Below are 20,748 nucleotides of genomic sequence, written 5' to 3' on the forward strand. Positions count from 1 at the left end.
GCTTGGTCCCTACTCAAGAATACGGTGCACAAAGCACAGAACTTATACGTCCCCAGGTTTAGGAAAGGGTGCAAAAAGAACCGAACAAAAAACCCGGTGTGGATCACAAATGCAGTGAAAAAGGCGATAAGCGACAAGAAAGCATCGTTCAGAATATGGAAAAAGGACCAAACCAAGGGCAACCAGGATGAACACAAAAGGCACCAAAAGGAATGTCAAAGTGATAAGGAAAGCAAAAAGAGAATATGAGGAGAGACTGGCAGAGAAAGCAGGAAACTTCAAACCATTCTTCAAGTATGTGAAGGGGAGACAACCGGTCATGGAGGAAGTGGGACCCTTGGATGATGGAGACAGGAAGGGAGTGGTGAAAGAGGAAACAGAGATAGCTGACAGGCTAAACAAGTTCTTCTCGTCTGTCTTCACGAGAGAGGACACATCCAATATTCCAGAACCCGAGGAGATCTTACATGGAGACCGGGATGGGAAGCTGGCCAAACTAGAGATAAGCCGGGAGGACGTCCTCCTTCAGATAGATAGACTAAAGAGCGACAAATCACCAGGTCCGGATGGCATCCACCCAAGGGTACTAAAAGAGCTGAGAAACGAAATAGCAGAAACATTTCGCCAAATATGTAACCTTTCCTTAGAAACGGGAGATCCCAGAGGACTGGAAAATAGCAAATGTCACACCCATCTTCAAGAAGGGATCAAGGGGTGACCCGGGAAATTACAGGCCGGTGAGTTTGACCTCGGTCCCGGGAAAGATGATGGAAGCACTAATTAAGGACACCATCTGCAATCACATAGAAATCAATGGGCAGCTGAAGACAAGCCAGCACGGCTTCTGCAAGGGAAGGTCATGCCTCACGAACTTGCTATACTTTTTTGAGGGAATAAACAGCCAGATGGATAAAGGGGAATCCATAGACATCATTTACCTGGACTTCCAAAAAGCCTTCAACAAGGTACCCCACGAACGGCTGCTAAAGAAACTGTGGAACCATGGGGTACAAGGGGATATCCACCGATGGATCAAACACTGGCTGGCAGGCAGGAAACAAAGGGTTGGAGTAAAGGGCCATTACTCAGAATGGCGATGGGTCACGAGTGGAGTCCCACAGGGGTCGGTTCTGGGACCACTCCTGTTCAATATATTTATAAATGAATTGGAGACAGGGACGAACTGTGAGGTTATTAAATTTGCAGACGACACCAAACTCTACAGCAAGGTTAGAACCAAGGAAGACTGTGAAGACCTGCAAAGGGACTTAACGAGATTGGAAGACTGGGCAAGGAAATGGCAAATGAGTTTTAACACTGAGAAATGCAAAGTCATGCATGTAGGGAAAAAGAACCCGATGTTCAACTATAAAATGGGGGGATCATTGCTGGGGGTAAGCAACCTTGAAAAAGACCTGGGGGTGATGGTGGACACAACACTGAAAGAATCAGCACAGTGTGCGACAGCTTCAAGGAAAGCGAACAGAATGTTGGGTATCATCAAAAAGGGTATCATGACCCGGACGAAGGAAGTCATTTTGCCGCTGTATCGGGCAATGGTGCGCCCACATCTGGAGTACTGTGTCCAGTACTGGTCGCCGTACCTCAAAAAGGACATGACGGTACTCGAGGGGGTCCAGAGAAGAGCAACAAAACTGATAAAGGGTATGGAAAACTTCTCATACGCTGACAGATTGGAAATGCTGGGGCTATTCTCCCTGGAAAAACGGAGACTTAGAGGAGACATGATAGAAACCTTCAAAATCATGAAGGGAATAGAGAAGGTGGACAGGGACAGATTCTTCAGGCTGTGGGGAGCCACAAGTACAAGGGGGCACTCGGAGAAATTGAAAAAGGACAGGTTTAGAACAAATGCTTGGAAGTACTTTTTCACTCAGAGGGTGGTGGACACATGGAACGCGCTCCCGGAGGCTGTGATAGGCCAGAACACGCTACAGGGGTTCAAGGAGGGTCTGGATAGGTTCCTGAAAGAAAAGGGGATTGAGAGGTACAGATAGAAGTGGAGGTAGGTTACAGAAATAGTCAGAAACCACTTCACAGGTCGTGGACGTGATGTGGGATGGGCCGCCGCGGGAGCGGACCGCTGGGCGCGATGGACCTCTGGTCTGACCCGGTGGAGGCAACTTCTTATGTTCTTATGTCTCTGGAGTGTGTATTTCTATAGAGATTGGGAGTGAAAGGGAAGGTCTTTGAATGGTTTTTATTTTATATAACAGGTTGATCATTGAACAGGTTGATCATTGAGTCTAAAGTGGCAAATGTGTGGCAAGGTGTTTTCAAGCGTCTGCATTGTCAGCTCTTCTTTTTAATGTGTGTATGGCTTCCATAAGTAAGATTTTTATGAAATCGAATGTTGACTATTGACTCTGTGCTGATGACATACAGTTTTTCTTTTCTATGAATGGTTAGGGTGAGAAATTTGTTAGGAGGTTAAATGTATGAATGAAGTTGGTCCTTATACCATAACATAAAATTAATTAAATATTTAATTTATTGATTTCTTTAATTCAATTCATATGCTAAAAACTAACCAAATTTATTTCATGTACATTTAAAATCTAACATAACATGTAATACAAAGTACAAAGTGCTACTAATTACAAAATCATAGGCTGGGGAAAGCTACAGGTACTATCTAAAGCTTTAAAACAGAGTCCATCAATCAATCAATCAATCTTCAAGGTTCTTAATGATAAGTTTTGAAGCCATTCAGGCCCAATGAAGCTCACGTAACTTGATGATGAGTCAATTAAAGTTTTATGTTATGGTATTCTTGGTATAGCATTTTAATGAATTGAATATCAGTAATTAACTATATTTACCCTACTTTGTATAGCAATGGATGAACGAGAACAAACTGGTTTTGATTTTTTGCTAAAACATAAATGATGCTTGTAGGAAAGAAAGATGAAAAGGTTTGGTCTATGCATGAGAGATTGGGAGATTTTGTGGTACCTATCGGAGAGAGTTGCAACTGGCACAGGTGGTAGCCATCCTTTTTTAAGTTACATTTACTGAAAAGGTTAAAACTACTAGTTTTACAATATGACTTTCACTCTATATTGCAGAGTCTGGTATTCTGTGAAGTTCTTTAATGCAATGCACTATATTTAGGTGAGGCAAAATGTAAAATCAAAGCACTGTAGTTAATTCAGAATGCAGCGGCTCGAGTTTTGACAGGGGGAGTCGAACAATACATGTGACCCCCAATTTTAAAGCAACTACATTGGTTGCTGGTAAGGTGTAGGGTTCAGTATAAGGTCTCTCGCTCGCTCTCGCTTATTCTTGCTCGCTCGCTTTCTCGCTGTCGCTCTCTTTTGCTCACTCTTTCGCACTTGCTCACTCTCTTTTGCTGTCGCTCGCTCTTTCTCTCGTGCCCTTGCTTTCTCGCTCGCTTTCTCGCTTGCTCTCTTGCTGTCATTCTCGCTCGCGCTCACTCTCTTGAGCTCTCTCACTGTCGCGCTCTCTCGCTGTCGTTCTCTCGCTGTTGCTCTCGCGCTGTCTCTCTCTCTCTTATATTGCCGGGTACATTACGACAATGTATAAAACTATCTGTCTATGAATAAGTTCTGCTGTTATAATAAAACAGAGGGATGATGTGTGAAACTGTTCGTGAATTATGTATGCTCAGATGTAACCCCCCTTAGTAGTTAGGTGGGAAATCAGATCAACATATGCTCCTTATGTAATTGATTATTTAGTACATTTAGGAACTTAAAATTCCATGTGCTACTAGAAATTTTCTCAGATGGCTTAAACGCAAGCACAACTTGGACTGATAAAAATAACTAAAACAATCTAATCAAACACTGTAGACATCCAATAGATTGTCCTTGAGTAGAAACTGATGACAAATCTCATATTTAATGAAGTTTGACAACATTTCAGACTGGAGGATAACTGCAGCATATTCCTTTCCCTCTACTGTTTACAGGCGATAATATGTACAGTTGTGAAAAGTGCAGAAAGTGAGTGTCTATTTCTTTATTGTGCCTGGACTTATTTTGGTGTCTTGCAACTATTGGTGTCATCTTTGTGTTGCCGCAGTTCATATTGCTGCTCTTCCTTGGCCAGAGCTTTGTCTGCTTAATGATTTTCTTATGGCTGTGTGCTTCACTATCATCTGCTTTTGTGCTTGCAATCATGCCTTACTTATGGTTTGGGTATACATTTTTGTCTTATTTGCCCAAATAAATTAAGAAATTCACATGTCTGTAGTGTGGGCCAACTTGGTATGGGCCCAAAGGACTACCTGAGAGGAAGTAAAAGGAGACAGAAGATTAGTTGTATACCACTTTAGAATTTACAAAGTCAAATAGAATTTTTTTCTGACTTGGTAAAGAAGCAAATCTACATAACAGCCAAGCAGAATTGTTTAATCAGAGCTGACTTTTTTGACTGTAAGCTATTACTTTGAAAGTGTCATTAATAACTGCTTAGCCTATGAGGAAAATTCTTGCTCTTGAGTTTTGTGTTCATATCATTGGGATGGCACAAGATATTTGCTACATAAACTTTCCTCGTCTCCAAATGTGTTGCATGTAAGATTTTGGTCCAATCCCAACCCAACATCCAGCACTCTCTATACCCTTAGTACTCTCTAATATTCTTCTATTTACCAAACATTATCTAAAACCCCATAATTCACCCTATTCTTATCTCCTAAAGACTTCTACTTCCCGCTGGTAACCTTAAATGTTTTTATCTCATCGCTTATTCTATTACTTCAAATTTGGAATGTAATTCTTGTTTTTAGTTTGGATGTAATCCGCCTTGAACCGCAAGGTAATGGCGGAATAGAAATCACTAATGTAATGTAATATATATATATTTTTTAACCTTTCTTTATGGGTTAAAGAGATGAACTAAAATTTGAGGATTTACTGTGTCTTGTTTTCCTTTATTTAGGTTGAGAAATGGAGTAAAGTTTTGTAAAGTCCAAAAATTTCCAGAGGTATTTTGATCATTTCGGTCACACATTTTTATATGGTTAGAAAGCCTGAATGTTTGTTTTCATAGAAAGTATTGTAGAACTGTTAAATCACTAATGGTTTTCTTTAAAATATTTTTCAAGTTTTAACGTTTACAAAGGCCCTCTTACTAAGCTGCAGTAGAGGTTTCTACTGCAGCCCAGAGCGCTAAATGCTTTGTTGCTCCCAATACTATCGGCCTCTTTTACAACTAGCGGCTCCGCTGCGCTAACGGCCCCGAAGCACATAGAAATTTAAAGGGCTTCTGGGCTGTTGCCGCACAGCAGCCACTAATGTGGCTTTGTAAAAGAGGCCGTATGAGCAGTGTCGGAGCATTTAGTGCTCTGGGCTGCGGTAGAAATCTCTACCGTGGTTTAGTAAAAGAGAGCCTAAATAAAATTCCAATATTTTCTGCATTTCCTCTTTCCTCATCTAAGATCCACATGCTGCAGTGCCTCTAATACTCAAGATCTTCTGTTTAAGTAGCAGCATTAAACAACTTCAAAATGTTCTGATGACATTAGAAGGGGTGCAGCCAGAAAATTTTTGTTTTGTGTCATTTCCCTTGAAGAGTGTGTGCTCTAGATCAGCGTTTCTCAACCTCTTCAAGCCAAGTACCCCCTAAGCCTAGCAAATACCAATTGAGTACCCCCGCCCCTTACTCTACCCCATAACAGTACTAATGGTAATGCAATTTCTTCCATCCATTTTTCATATACACACAATATAATCTTAATACATAATGGTAAATGCAAAGCACACTGTACGCAGGAAAATGATCATTTTTATTTGGGGGTTTTCAGAGAGGTCAAGGCACATGACTTTAAAATATGCAGTGCCACCTCAGTAACAATTATAGAAAAATAGACAAAATATAGACAGCAGATATAAATTTTCAAAACTGACACATTTTGATAACTAAATTGAAAATAAAATCATTTTTCCTACCTTCGTTGTCTGGTGATTTCATGAGTCTCTGGTTGCACTTCCTTCTGACTGCATCTGATCTTTTTTTTTCTCTCTCTTTCTTTTTCTCTCTTTCTCCCTCTCTATTTTTCTCTCTTTCTTTTTTCTCTTTCTCTCGCTTTTGCTTTCTCACTTTCGCTCTCGCTTTTTCTCTCTCTCGCTTTTGTTCTCGTTTGCTCTCGCTTTTTCTCTCTTTCGTTCTCGTTCTCTCTCTCTTTCGTTCTCGTTCTCTCTCGCTTTCGTTCTCGCTTGCTCTCTCTCTCGCTTGCTCTCTCACTCGCTTGCTCTCTCACTTTTTCTTTCGCTTGCTGTCTTGTTTTCACTCTTGCTTGCTCGTTCTCTTTCTCTCTCTCTTGCTCTCTCTCTTGAAGGAGGTTTGCTCTACTTAAACCTCAGACATTTAGTTTGGTGTGCTCGTGACTGATACGGTGAGAGAGAACACCATGGTGAGATCAAAAGAGCTATCTGAGGCCTTCAGAAAGAAGATTGAAGCAGCTTATAGTCTGGTAAAGCATTTAAAAGGATCTCGAAAGAATTTGACACTAGCCATTCCATGGTCTGGAAAATAGTGTACAAGTGGAGGACTTTTCAAACAACTGCCAACATGCCAAGGTCTGGTTGTCCAAGCAAGTTGACCCGCCAGAGCAGATCTCAAGATGCTAAAAGAAGTCTCCAAAACCCTAAAATGTCATCATGGGCCCTACAACAGGCTCTTGCTACTATTGATGTGAAATTGCATTCCTCTACAATCAGAAAGAGACTGCACAAATTTAACTTGCATGGGAGGTATGCAAGGAGGAAACCTTTGCTCTCTAAGAGAAACATCAAAGCCAGACTGAAGTTTGCCGGAGAGAATGTAGACAAATACTAGGACTTGTAGAATAATGTTCTATGGACAGATGAATCTAAAATTGAATTATTTGGACACCAGAAAAGAGAACATGTTTAACGTACATCAAATACAGCATTCTAGGAAAAGAACCTCATAACAGTGAAGCATGGAGGTGGAAGTGTCATGGTTTGGGGGATGCTTTGCTGCAGCAGAACCTGGCCAGCTCACCATCATAGAATCCACCATGAATTCTACTGCTTGAGGAACATGCGAGACCATCTGTAAGAAAATTAAAGCTGAAGAGGAACTGGACCCTGCAACACGACAACCCAAAACATACCAGTAAATCCACCCAAGGACTGGTTGAAAACTAAGAAATGGAGAGTCCCAGAATGGCCGAGTCAAAGCCCTGATCTTAATCCCATTGAGATGCTGTGGGGTGATTTGAAAACAGGCTGTACAGGCAAGAAACCCCTCAAACATCTCGCAGCTGAAAGAATTCTGCATTGAGTAGTGGGCCAAACTTTCCTCGGACCGATGTCAGAGACTGGTAGATGGCTACAAGAAGTGTCTCACTGAAGTTATTTCAGCCAAAGGAGGATAACACTAGCTATTAGGGTATGGTGTCCTAATTTATTCCTCAAAATACACATTTTCGTGCATATCTTTTGTTTCATGAGTAAATCAAGGAAAAATTTTGTTGTTTACCTGCAATTACACAACTTTTTTCCAGAGAAATAAAAATTTGACATCGATATGTGAACATTTCTTAAGAAAGAACTGAATATTTCATGGGGTGTCCTAATTTTTTCACATGACTGTATGTGTTTCAACAAATTGAGAAATTTCTGCTTCAACATTTAATAATTCTGAAAGTATTTAAATACTTCTTAGACCAAATTCCAATATTTCTTACAGATTCTGTGCATTCATCTAAAGCGATTTAGACACGAGCTTATGTTTTCTACCAAAATTGGCACCCATGTATCCTTTCCACTGGAAGGACTTGATCTTCAGCCTTTTCTTGCAAAGGATAGTCCTGCCCACATTGTAACATATGATCTATTGTCTGTAATCTGCCATCATGGAACTGCCAGCAGTAAGTAGCAGTATTTGGGTTTTTCAAATGTTGGTCTAGTAGTCTCAACCTGCTCCTTTGAATTCTTTCCATGAGCTTTCATTTGCAGTTACAGGGCAATTTTTCTTTTTTGAAATGTTTAGATATTTGCTGTCTTGTATTCCTGTTTTTATTTATTTATTAGCCACTTTTTATGAAGAGATTTAGCCAAGGTGGTGGTCATTGTAATCAGCTTAGAACTTTTATGACTCGAGAGAAATATGTTAAAATACAGCAACAGTCTTTGACCACACAGTAATCATAGACTGTACATCAGGCATCTAAGAATCATTGTGCAGTGAGCAGAATCTGTAAATTCCGTCTCCACAGCATTCCCTTCTCTTCTACAGAAGAGGAAGACCTTGGGAACTGAACTGCAGAAGGCTGCTACTGACTCACCAGATTGGCCCCAATTATTTTTAATTGAAATCTTGGCTTTTAAACGGAGGCCTCAACAGTTCTTCATGGCTGCTTTCTATTAAGCTCCTGATGTGGTTCATAGACAAAACCGCGGAAGACAAAGGCGCGCACTGACAACTGAGCGCAAGATGGAGGCGCACGCCGAAGAAAATGACAGTTTTTAGGGGCTCCGACGGGGGTTTTGTTGGGGAGCCCCCCCACTTTACTTAATACAGATCGCGGCGGCCTTGTGGGTGGTTTGGGGGGTTGTAACCCCCCTCATTATACTGTAAACTTAGCTTTTTCCCTGTTTTTAGGGAAAAAGTGAAGTTTTCAGTAAAATGTGGGGGTTACAACCCCCCACAATGCTGCGCGATCTGTATAAAGTAAAGTGGGGGGGTTCCCCCCCACACACCCCCGTCGGAGCTCCTAAAAACAGTTATTTTCTTCGGCGCACACCTTTGTCTTCTGCGGTTTTGACCCGACACCTCCTGATGTATATGCCATTGTCATCAAAACAGGCTTTAGAAGGGATGTGGTATGTTTGACATGAAAGTAATTAATTTTATATTGGTTAGTCTTATTTGGTCATTGTTGGCGGAACAAAGAAAATGACTAGACTTCTTGATCCATAACTTTCACTGTAAAACTAAACTAAACCTTAAGTTTATATACCGCATCCTCTCCTCTGTAAAGTATGATTGTTGCAGTTGTCTAGGTATTGATGCATCTAAATAGGTGTAACCAACATTTCAGCCACCTTGCAAGGTCCGGCAAATGCAACAATTATGACACCAGCTGCGGAAGCCTAAGAGAACATTCCCTGTACACTCTTTTAAATGACCAGTCCTTGAATGTTTGTTTTTCTTTGGAAAGTTTCATGTTTGGAGATGAGCACAATTTATACTTCATTGCTAAATTTTGTATGTAGCTATGTGTGGTTCGATTTTATTCCATTATTCTGTTCATAAAATTTAAAGCCATCTTCATTTTATACTTCAGGGGTTTGCATTAGTATAGTGGCTCTTGATCTTTTTTTTGTATTTTTACACACCTAATAAAGTTTTCATGTATATGAAATATTGAATAGTAAAATTCACAGATGAACAAAAAATACATCATTGTTAAATGTATGTTTAGAGTGAATTTGCCTACCTTTCAATCCCATATCAAAAAACTGTATGCAACACATCAGCCTCAGATTTCTCATTTCTCATACAAAACACACAATATATATAGTATTCAGATTCTGGTGTCATCTCAAAAAGAGCAACACAAAATCCTTCCGCTGCCAGATATTGTGAATTAACACAAAACCCTGCAAATATACTATTTAGAAACTACTGTATGTAGAAAAAAAGAACCTATGGACAGTATGCCAGCAACATTTCCAGTGGGGATTGTTTTTTTCCTTCAGTTTTGTCATTTCATTTTCTCTACGCTTTTTGAAAAACATATTTTTCTAAATTCTATGTTTCGGGCCTTTAGGCATTTTTCATCCCGTTTCCTTGCTGGGAACTTTGAACTCTCTTCAGTTTGAGATCTACTGTACCTCCCCAGGCCATCGAGTCCTTTGACTTTGCATTGGTGGGTTTTCCCTTGATGTCCAAGGCACCAGTAGCTTCAAACTGTGCATTTAGTGCAGTAGGACCATTTCAGGCACTGATCCATCCACACAACTAGTGTGTATAGTGTCTAGATCTGATCGTTGAGATAGTTCATGCACACTCTGCTCTTGTATGCAGAAGAGGTCGCTTAGAGCCATAAAATTTTCAGTACAACTTCAGTAACATTGAGCATAACCAGCAAGACTAGTTTCGATCACCGTTGCAGCAGAAACTAGCTGGGTTATTGCAGATGCACACTGTGCATCCGCCTGCATCGACATTTCCAGCTCCAGTCTTTGACGTTTTGATGTTGAGCCTCCACATTGAAAAGCTGCTTGATGTTTGCATTATCTTCGTGGGAGCGGAGCACATCAACTTCTCCTTGACATTTCTTGTTGCATTCTTGATGTTTCTCTCGATGCTCCCAGAAGAGCTGACATTGAGAACTCTGACTCAGATTTGTCACCAGGCTCTGCTGATGATTATCCAGTGTTTTCTGCAGATGAATCCTATGGGATACCCTCAGATCCTTCACCACCTTGATGCAGATCCCCATCTGAAAGTCTGTCCTTTATCAACTTCATCAGACAGATGGGTCAGGCACTCTCTGGCATCTTTCTTCTCTTCTTTCTTTCTCTTCCAACCCCATCCCATAGTCTGGTATCTTTCTCCTTCCCTTATATTTCTCTCCCTTTCCCCTATGGTTAGGCATATGTGTCATTCCTTCCATCTCTCTCGCCCTTCCCCTGTGGTTTGGCATTTCTCTCCTCCCTTCCAGTTTGGTGGGTTTTCTCCTTTACCTCTCCCTCACCCCAATTGGAAATGACATTTGCCCCAAATGGGATAGATACTCCTTTTTTCTACTCCAGGCTGCCACTTGCAATCTTCAGGCTGCCGGCCACATCAGTCAGCTAGCTGAACATGCTGCCTTTGGCGGCCACAGAAGCTTTCCCTCTGCTTCAACTTCCTGTCCTTGCAGAAGCAGGACATTGCAGAGGGAAAGCTTCTAGTCCAATTACAGCATTAGTCAGCTGAACATGCTGTCTTTGGAGCACCAGAAGTTTTCTCTATTTCCTGTCCCTACAGAGCCAGGATGCTGCAGAAGGAAAGCTTCCAGGTCATCAAAGGCAGCTCTGGCAGCCTGAAGAGCAGCGTGGAGAAGGGACCAGAGTACCCCCCTATGAGCTGCACCCGGGGTGGCAGCCACCCCCATTGGTACGCCACTGGGTGGATGCGGTTGTTGTTGGGGATAGGAAGCATAAATAATAGAAACATAAAAACATGATGGCAGGTAAAGGCCAGATGACCCATCCAGTCTGCTTATCTGCAGTAACCATTATTTCTTCTTCTAAGAGATCCCACGTGCCTATACCTTGCTTTCTTGAATTCAGACGCTTGATCTCCACCACTTCTTCCAGGAGACTGTTCCATGCATCTACCACTCTTTCAGTTTAAAAAAAAAAAAAAAAAGATTACTGCTGAGCTTAAGGAAATACATAACCTCTTAACTTCATCCTATGCCCTCTCATTCCAGAGCTTCTTTTCAAACGAAAGACTCATGTATACAAATTGAGATCTTTAAGTCTGTCCCCATACACCATATGATGAAGACACACACCATTTTAGTAGCCTTCCACTGGTCCAACTCTATCCTTTTTATATCTTTTTGAAGGTGCGGGCTCCACAATTTTATACATTATTCTAAATGAGATCTCACCAGTCTTATACAGGGGCACCCATACTTCCTTTTTCCTATTGGCCATACCTCTTCCTATGTAGCATCTTTCTAGCTTTCGCTGTCACCTTTTCAACCTGTTTAGCCACCTTAAGGTCATCGCATACAATCACACCCAGGTCCTGCTTTTCTGTCATGCACATAAGTTCTTCTCCCCCTAAACTGTACTGTTCCTTCGGGTTTTTGCAGCCCAAATACATGACCTTGCATTCCTTAGCATTAAATTTTAGCTGCTAAATTTCAAGAACTTGACTCTTAGGATCTCCTCTGCTTGCAGGCACAAGTGGTTGGGGTTTTAAAAAAAAATTTTTTATTTATTTTCCAAACGTCAATAGTGCGAGACACAAGTATATAACATATAAGTCAATAAAAGCACATTCATCTTACAAATATACATGACCAACCATTTTATCCCACCCACCCAATGATTAATCAATAAAACACAGAAACATAGGGCTCCTTTTACGAAGGTGCACTAGCGTTTTTAGCACACGCACAAAATTAGCGTGCGCTAGCTGAAAAACTACCGCCTGCTTAAAAGGAGGCGGTAGCGCTTACGCTAAAATTGCTAGTGCACATTTGTAAAAGGAGCCCATAGATTTTTCCATTAACCTTTCCCTATTCAGATTAATAATATCCTCCCACCCCAGGTGTAAATACTTAAAGGTCAAAATTAGGACAGAAATAAAAATAGCCCTCCCCTTCCCTGGATGTGTACGAAAATAAGCAAAAATTGACTCGTAATCAAAGACCTACTATAGTGAAGTAATATAAGATGTCAACGGACCCCCAAACCAGTTTAAATAAATTACTGTGCCCCAAACTATCAGCATTCATTTTTTTCATACCTATAGTTGGAGCACAGATTTGCCCATCAAAAAGAAAAATTTAGGCAATTGTAATTCTTCCAATTACGGGTTACCATCTGCATGGCTATCCCGGTCATGATTAGGAAAAGATAGCATTTATATCGATCCATGGGGGGCTTAATATGTAATAATGTTCCACATATGACTACCTCGTACGTCAGTGGAATTGATGATTCCAATATGTTGTTAATCTTACCCCATATTGACCTCCAAAAGTTGAGTATCAAAGGACAATAGAACAACAGATGATCCAGTGTCCCAATGTCTAGATCAGTGATTCCCAACCCTGTCCTGGAGGAACACCAGGCCAATCGGGTTTTCAGGCTAGCCCTAATGAATATGCATGAGAGAGATTTGCATATGATGGAAGTGATAGGCATGCAAATTTGCTTCATGCATATTCATTAGGGCTAGCCTGAAAACCCAATTGGCCTGGTGTTCCTCCAGGACAGGGTTGGGAACCACTGGTCTAGATGACAAGTGGTTGTTAAGGAAAGCACACTAGTTGAGAATCGCTGCATTTAGTATAAAGTTTTTCAAGAGGCTGAGAACTTCTTTATTAAATTTTTAAATTATTTTTAATCTGTTTAATGGAAACCCAATAATAAATATTTTAACACGTTGTCTTGTTAAATTTAGGTGGACATTACATAGCATTTTGCCGAAATAATTTAAATAATTTGTGGTATGAATTTGATGATCAAAGTGTTACGGAAGTTCCAGAATCCATTGTGCAGAATGCAGAAGCATATGTGCTGTTCTACAGGTAAAAACATTTAAAACAAAAAAGAGATTTATTAATATTTTACAACCGATCAGACTAAATATCTCTCAAAAGAAGTCATTTATTTATTTGATTATTAACCACATTTATAAAGAGATTTACCCAAGGCTGTAGAATAAATATAGCATCGGAAGGTTCTGTTTAAAGATTATTTGTATTCTTTTTTGGAAAACAGAAATAATTTTTATTTGACTTTTTTGTTTTTCAAAAAAAGTAAAATCCTCAGTGTTTTCCATTTTTTTCTTGAAGAGTAGCATAGTTAGAGCAGTGGGCTGAGAACCCTTGTGATCTTGTGCAAGCCACTTCATACCCCATTGTCTCGGGTGCCAACAAGTTTGTAAGCCCTTTGCAGGTTAAGAAAATATATTTTATTCATGAATGTAACTTATCGTGACCTACCAATGCAAAGGCACAAACTAATGTCTTTGTTTGAATATGTCCTTTTTGCTCTTGCAGCTGATGTCCACAGCAGTTTTTGTTTGCTAAACTTTTATTTGTATGGTGTCTTACACAGAAATTGAACAGTTTTCTGCAAAACTATTGTGGAAGCTGAGCTGATCACCCATTGCATGTTGGGTGATGTCATTGCCATTAGGCATCAACAGATGCTTTCAAAGATTTCCAGATATTTCTTGAAAAGAGTTTTCTCAGCATGTGCAGAAGTTATTTAGGGGCCCATTTACAAGAGGGCATTTAAGTCCTAAAGCATACTTAACACATAGGAAGATGCTTACCACAAATGCGATAAATTTGTGAGTGTTCCTGCATTTAAATATTTTGCAGGTTTAATGCACTAATAGGGAATTGTTAAAAATAGCGCGCAGGTAAGTCTCAAATTACAACGCACTCCTTTTACAAAGGTGCACTAGCGGTTTTAGCATGCGCTAGCCGCTACAGCCTCCTTTTAAGGATCTAAGCCGCTACCGCCTCCTTTTATGGCTAGCGCGTGCTAATCTTATGCGTGCGCTAAGAACGCTAGCGCACCTTAGTAAAAGAAGCCCTAAGTCAGTTTATTGATGTATTTTAGTAAAAGAGCTCCCTAAGCCAATAAAATTTAACAGCATAAGGGGGAGAGCATTGGAAAATGGGTGGTGCCAGGCAGTGGTAGATCATCTTCACATGTGTGACTAATTATCTGTCTTTAGAGAACACCTGTTGCAGGTGAGTTCCTTCTCTAATTCAGGTATTCATTGAGGAATTAAAAATATATATTTAGGGTTGTTTTTTTTTTTTTTTTTTTACATAACCATTGTCCTTTTCTAAGGGGTAAGACACCTCATGTGAAAGGTATTTATTTTTAAAAAAATCATTAAGGAATTAATCACAAATTTAGTTAGAATTTATGCTAGCCACATTTATTATGATGATTAATTTTTTTATATCCAGGGATACATTTTATGTTGTACTATCCATAACAAGTGGATTCACTGTCCCTATGAATCTTCAATTACTTCTCTTTTCCCACTTGATTCAGTCCCTACTTGTGCCCTTTCCTGCCCTACAGCGTTTGCCATCTTTCTCCAAAGATAAGCATTTATATATTCACTGATTTACTTCTGTGAATCCGATTTGTTGTCCAAGAAAATCAGGCTCACCGATTCAGCAATCAGCACTACACCAAGATCTGACATACTTCTGAGACCTCCTAAAGCAGCAGCAGCAGCGATAGATGGTCAGCAGCAGCATCATTCTGAACGGGCTGCTCTGCGGCCAGCCCCGCCAGGGTCTTCCCTCTGCTGTGTCACTGATGATGCGGTAGAGGGAAGCCCAAGAGTAGCTCGTTCAGAGAGATGCCGCTGCTGACCATCCATTGCCGCCGCTGCTCTGATGGTCTCACGGTGGGAGAGTGAGTGGGGTGCTGCTGCACAGGGGGATGGAAAACTGCTACAGAGGGGAATGAGTGGGAGGGGAGAAAAGGTTCTGCACATGTGGGAGGAGGGGAGAGGAAGAATTTGCGTCTGCTGGGGGTGGTAGAGGGAAGGGGGTGGGGCGGAAAGGCTACAAAATAATCTTGCCAGGATATTTGAGAAGAAAAAAAAGACCCGATTGGGCAGGAAAAGCAAATCAAATCAAATTTGATTCAATAGGCCAAATTGAATCAAAATGTTTTTCCCTGAATCGGGCAGCAGTAGTCCATATTCTTACTTTGTCCACTGATACTTTTCCTCCTGCTGCCTCCCAGCCAACCTGAGAACTCCTGTGCTATTAGTATAGTGCAGTGCACAGGGACTGAATGAACCTTCAACTTGGTGCTGCTCTTTATTTTTAAAATTTTATTGTCCCTACCCTCCTCTGGGATTTTTGGGTTTGTGGTCTGACCCTGTAAACATATCCCTAGCCTTTTGGTAACACGAACCCTTATAAGAATTTATATAGTAGATGGTAATGAATGGATTCTAATGTGTAGCTATTATTGTTTTTATATTGAAGCTGTTTAGTTCTGTTACCTAGTTTTAACATTTTTTGTTATTACATTTGTTGTACTTTGCTTTAAATACTACAATCAAAAGAGAAGTAATAAATTGAAATCCAGAAATAACAGTAGTGTCATAGGCAGTATTAAAATACATTTTTTACTGATACAGATATTTTGGCAATCTGTTAAAATGAACAAATTTATTTACATATATTTTGTTATTTTTATCTTCACTGCAGAAAATGCAGCGAAGATGCTCAGAAAGAGAGAAGAAGAGTTTCCAATCTTCTTAATATGATGGAACCGAGTCTTCTGCAGTTCTATATTTCTCACCAGTGGCTAAATAAATTTAAGACTTTTGCTGAGCCAGGTCCTATTTCTAATAATGATTTCCTTTGTATACATGGAGGTGAGTCCATCCACATCTTATCTGATGATCATGAGATAAGAAAAAGTTATCAACCCTGTTAATATGGGAAAAAAAAAAGTTACATTTGGGAACTGATGGATTTACTTGCAGCAGAAAGTCTGTACAGTATCCAGTAAATCCTGTTTTGTATACAGTGGAACCTTGGTTTACGAGCATAATTCATTCCAGAAGTATGCTCGTAAACCAAATTGCTCGTATATCAAAGCGAGTTTCCCCATAGGAATGAATGGAAACTCGCTTTGATTCGTTCCACCAACCCCCCCCCACCCAAGGCTACCGGCGCTGCTCCAATCCCTCCCCCCTTGAGGCCACGGCTGCTGCTCCAATCCCCCCCCTGCTCGAGTCCCCCCCCCCCGCGATCTTACATGCTCCCCCGAGCACCAAAACGATATCCCTTACCCCGATTGGGCACCGGCACCAGCACCAACGCACAGGACATGTCGGTGCCCGAAGATCCTCCCTCTTCTGTGTTGGGCAGGGCAGTGCATCGGCGATCCTTCCTCTTGCTTGTGCTGGGCTGGGCCTTGAGCATTTGCGCATGCTCAAGGCCTTCTGGTCTCGCTCTTTCCAAGATTCTGAATCTGAGAATGTTAAGGGGAAACCTTGTGGATGCAAAAGCACTGCCATTTGACCTTATCAGCTCCTTGAGTGTTCAAGCACTGTTGAGCAGTCATCACAGATCTGTGTAGACCGGGGATGTGCATGTTTCCCTATTTGGACAATTGGCCGCAAGCATGCTGCTCAGGAAGATCAATTTACTCAACCATTTGGGTGCTGGAATTGCTAGGGTTTGTCATAAATTATGCCAATTATATCTAAAACCAACTTAAAATTAGGAATTCATAGGAGTCTTGTTAGACATGACTCGGGGCAACTGCCTTCCACAACAAAAGAATGCCAAACTGATATCCACTATGGAGAAAATTCAGGAGTCAGCAAGTTTCAGCTGCTCAAATGTTAGAATACTGTGCGATATAGCATCAACATAGTGACATAGTAAATGATGGCAGATCAAAAAAAGCCAAAAAAAACCCTGAAGTGTCTATCCATTCTGCCCAGCAGGGGTGCTGAGGGGAGGAGGATCTGCTAAGGGGAAAACTCCAAACCTGGCTTTTCTCTAGCATATAATAATCTCTTCTCCTGATTACATCCCCTCTTTTTATGCTTTGTAAACTCTTTCTCTTCTCTCTTCCCATATTTTTTTTTAACTCTGTAAACCGTGTCGAGCTCCACTTCAGTGGAGAAGATGCGGTATATAAACCTAAGGCTTAGTTTAGTTTAGTTTAGTTTACCTGCTAGTATTCAAACTAGGGAAAGGGTAAAACTTGGGCTTCAGTAGGCTATTTCATTGGCCTCCTTTTTTTTTAGTTCAGCACTCTGCTTTTACAACAAAGTCAGTTTAGGCACTAGTGTAGCCTTTAGAGTCTCTGTTAGGGTTTTTATATAAAAAGTGTTTTAGTTTAGATTAGTATTTTAGGTTGTATTTCAGAGCATAAAATCAGATTAGGGCACAGATAGCAGTTGAGGAAAGTCTTGTTTAGTGTTTTACTCCTGCCTTGATCTCTGATTTTATAGTTCCTCGAACCAATTAGAAGGCTACAAACAATTAGCTCTTAAGAAATAGTCTGCAAAATCCTTGGAGGGTAACTTATCTATTACAACATTACAAAATAATCATAAAAATTAAACATTACCATAGCCTAACATATAACTAGCAATCTTAGGGGAACTTTGAGCATGTATTCCAATTCCCGTAGCAACTTAAGAAAGAAATCACCAATATTAAAATGCAGGCAGTTATCCAGCAACAAGATAGGGGCTATCCAGTCTTTTGCAAATGTTTGATTATTTCCCAGTTGGTGAGAGGTCTTATGTGTGTGTTTGGTGGCTAGAGGAGCTAAGGGAGACAGAGAGGTACATAGAGGAGACCTACATGGACGCTATAGAAGAGTCCCACCTCCAGTCTGGCAGCTTCTATGCTGCCTCGGAGGAGGGAGGTCCTCTTAAAGGAGAATGTCATCCTGGTGAAGTAGGAGACAATCCTGTAGCTAGAACCTGCCCATAAAGGGACCGATAGAGGCAAGCTTGACGTAGCCTTAAGATGTCTACAGAGAGAGTCCGCCAAAATCTTGATCCCTAACGGGACAAGGTATCTTTAAAAGATATCATAAAAGGGAAGATGTAGCAACCCGATAGTGAGATTACAATACAGACTACAATAGACCAGGTTTCCTTAAATACACAGCAGGTTGCTTTAAAGATTGCAAGTTATCTATGCCAACTTCTGAGCAAATTGTAAATACATATGACAAACACTGTTTGGAAATGTCTGTATGCAAATGCCAGAAGCCTACGAAACAAGATGGGAGAGTTAGAATATATTGCACTAAATGAAAAGATAGATATAATTGACATCTCTGAAACCTGGCGGAAGGAAGATAACCAATGGAACATTGTCATACCAGGGTACAAGTTATATCGTTGTGATAGGATGGATCGAATTGGTGGATATGTAGCATTGTATGTTAAGGAGGGCCTTGAATCAAGTGGACTGAAAATTCTACAGGAGCAGAAACACATCTTGGAATCCCTATGGGTAGAAATTCCATGTGTAAAGGGGGAAAGGATAGTGATAGGAGTGTACTACTGACCGCCTGACCAGGATGTAGAGTCAGATGCTGAAATGTCATCAGAAATTAGGGAGGCTAACAAACTGGGTAACACAGTAATAATGGGTATTGATTTATGTGTCTTTATTCTCCACTTGTGTGTGTTAATTTTGCAGTGATAAGTCTATTTACGCCTTCGAAGGCGTGTGTATATATGTGTGTGCATATATATACACACACACCACAACCCCCCAATACTCTCCTCTTCTTCGAAGGTGTAAATAGACTTATCACTGCAAAATTAACACATACAAGTGGAGAATAAAGACTTTGGTATTTTCTACACCACACAAATATATTAGCCGCTAAAAAATAGTAAGTGCAGCTTAAATCATAAGTAAAACCCCAAAAACAAACTCCACAGTTATAAATAGTCTTGATGCAGCAAACACTCTCATACCACCCATGGGCAGTTCAAAATATCAACACGCTTTCTAAGTTCAAAGACATGCAGGAATAAAACTAGCACTTAACTCTGTAGCAAATTTGGCCTTCCTCTTTCTCTTGCTAGCAAATCCTGCACATAATGTGCTAGGGAGATAAAATTCCTTGATGAAATCAAGGACTGCTTTATGGAGCAGCTGATTCAGGAATTGACAAGAGGTGAAGCAATTTTAGATCTAGTTCTTAGTGGAGCACATGAATTGTTGAGGGAGGTAATAATGTTGGGGCCGCTTCATAAGTGATCATAACATGATCAGATTTGATACACTATATTTTTCACTCTATAAGACACACCTACATGTAGAAGAGGAAAAACCAAGAAAAAAAATTCTGAACCAAATGGTGTACTGTGTCCCACCGCAATGCCCTGTACCCTGTCCCCCCCCCCCCCCTCTGGTGGTCTAGTGGTAGGCCGGTACAGGGCAGGTCTAGTGGTAGTTTCAAGTCTCTTTATTTTTATCAAAACAAATGTCTAGACGGTGTACAATATAGGCATCCCCCTCCCCTGGATACCTTTTTCTAATTCTGGTGGTCCAGCGCTTTATTGGCAAGAGCTTTCTGCAGAGCAGTGCAGAAGGCAGGCGTGAGCTTTTTGCGCTCCTGCGCCGCTCCCTGAATGGCTGCCGTCAGTTCTTGCGGGACTCTGGACCGTACTATGAAGAGCCTTACATATCACTGGTGAACTATTATAATGTATTTAAATCACTATTAAAGGAGGAAAAAAGCTTCAGATCCCTGTATGCTGAAAGTACAAAACTGAGCAAGTATACTAGAGGGAAACCACCTCATCGGCTTTGAAAAAAACTCTTGCTTGAGCAATATTTATGCAATGGTTAAATCTTTTGAACACTCATCATTGTAGCAATTTAATAGAACAGAAAGACTTATCTTGCTCAAATTCTTGTCAAGTTTTCTGTGTCGAATTCTCGATCCGTGCTGTGCCTCACTTTTGTAGTTAAAAAAGCTGTGCTATTTATCAAAAAAAGTTACGCGTCGTGATTGAAAAATGTCAAGCATTGTGTTAGAAAAAAAAGCTTCTTAGTTCTGTAAACTCTTGATTATCCTTGTGCAATCTCATGAAAGATCTTCGTATTGTCCCTGTCATTGAAAAATGACTTCTGTAAATATATCCTCCCCAATTTTTTCAATACTGATTTTTGTTGGGTTTTTTTTTTTAACATAAAACTAGAATAAAGGGGATTTTATAAGATCATGGTATTTGCATATTTTATATAAAGTAACTTGTTGAATTTTCTTTGAGACATTATGACAAGGTACCAGTTATCCCAGGACAAGCAGGCAGCATATTTTCACATGTGGGTGATGTCATCCACGGAGCCCTGGTTCAGACAGCTTGAAAAGTGCATCGCCACTTTAAAAACTTGAGAGATTTTGCAAACTGCCCACACTGCGCATCTGTGAGTGCCTTCCCACCTGACGAAGGCTCGCAGCTCCTCAGTTCTTAGTTTTTTGTGGAGCTAAATTGTGT

At 40.6% G+C, this 20,748-nt stretch overlaps 1 protein-coding gene across 3 annotated transcripts in view; it reads left to right on the forward strand.

Annotated features, from left to right (window-relative positions):
* Positions 1-20,748, forward strand: part of USP33 (ubiquitin specific peptidase 33) — a 100,735-nt gene that overhangs the window by 62,698 nt on the left and 17,289 nt on the right. For all 3 annotated transcript variants that reach the window (XM_033915457.1, XM_033915459.1, XM_033915460.1), the window contains 5 exons: positions 3,956-3,989; positions 4,930-4,975; positions 7,708-7,888; positions 13,156-13,282; positions 15,956-16,125. In XM_033915457.1, the coding sequence (XP_033771348.1) occupies positions 3,956-3,989; positions 4,930-4,975; positions 7,708-7,888; positions 13,156-13,282; positions 15,956-16,125 (558 nt within the window). The remainder of the gene's footprint in view (positions 1-3,955; positions 3,990-4,929; positions 4,976-7,707; positions 7,889-13,155; positions 13,283-15,955; positions 16,126-20,748) is intronic.

The sequence above is a fragment of the Geotrypetes seraphini genome, chromosome 12 (assembly GCF_902459505.1).
Source record: "Geotrypetes seraphini chromosome 12, aGeoSer1.1, whole genome shotgun sequence".
Classification (NCBI taxonomy): domain Eukaryota; kingdom Metazoa; phylum Chordata; class Amphibia; order Gymnophiona; family Dermophiidae; genus Geotrypetes; species Geotrypetes seraphini.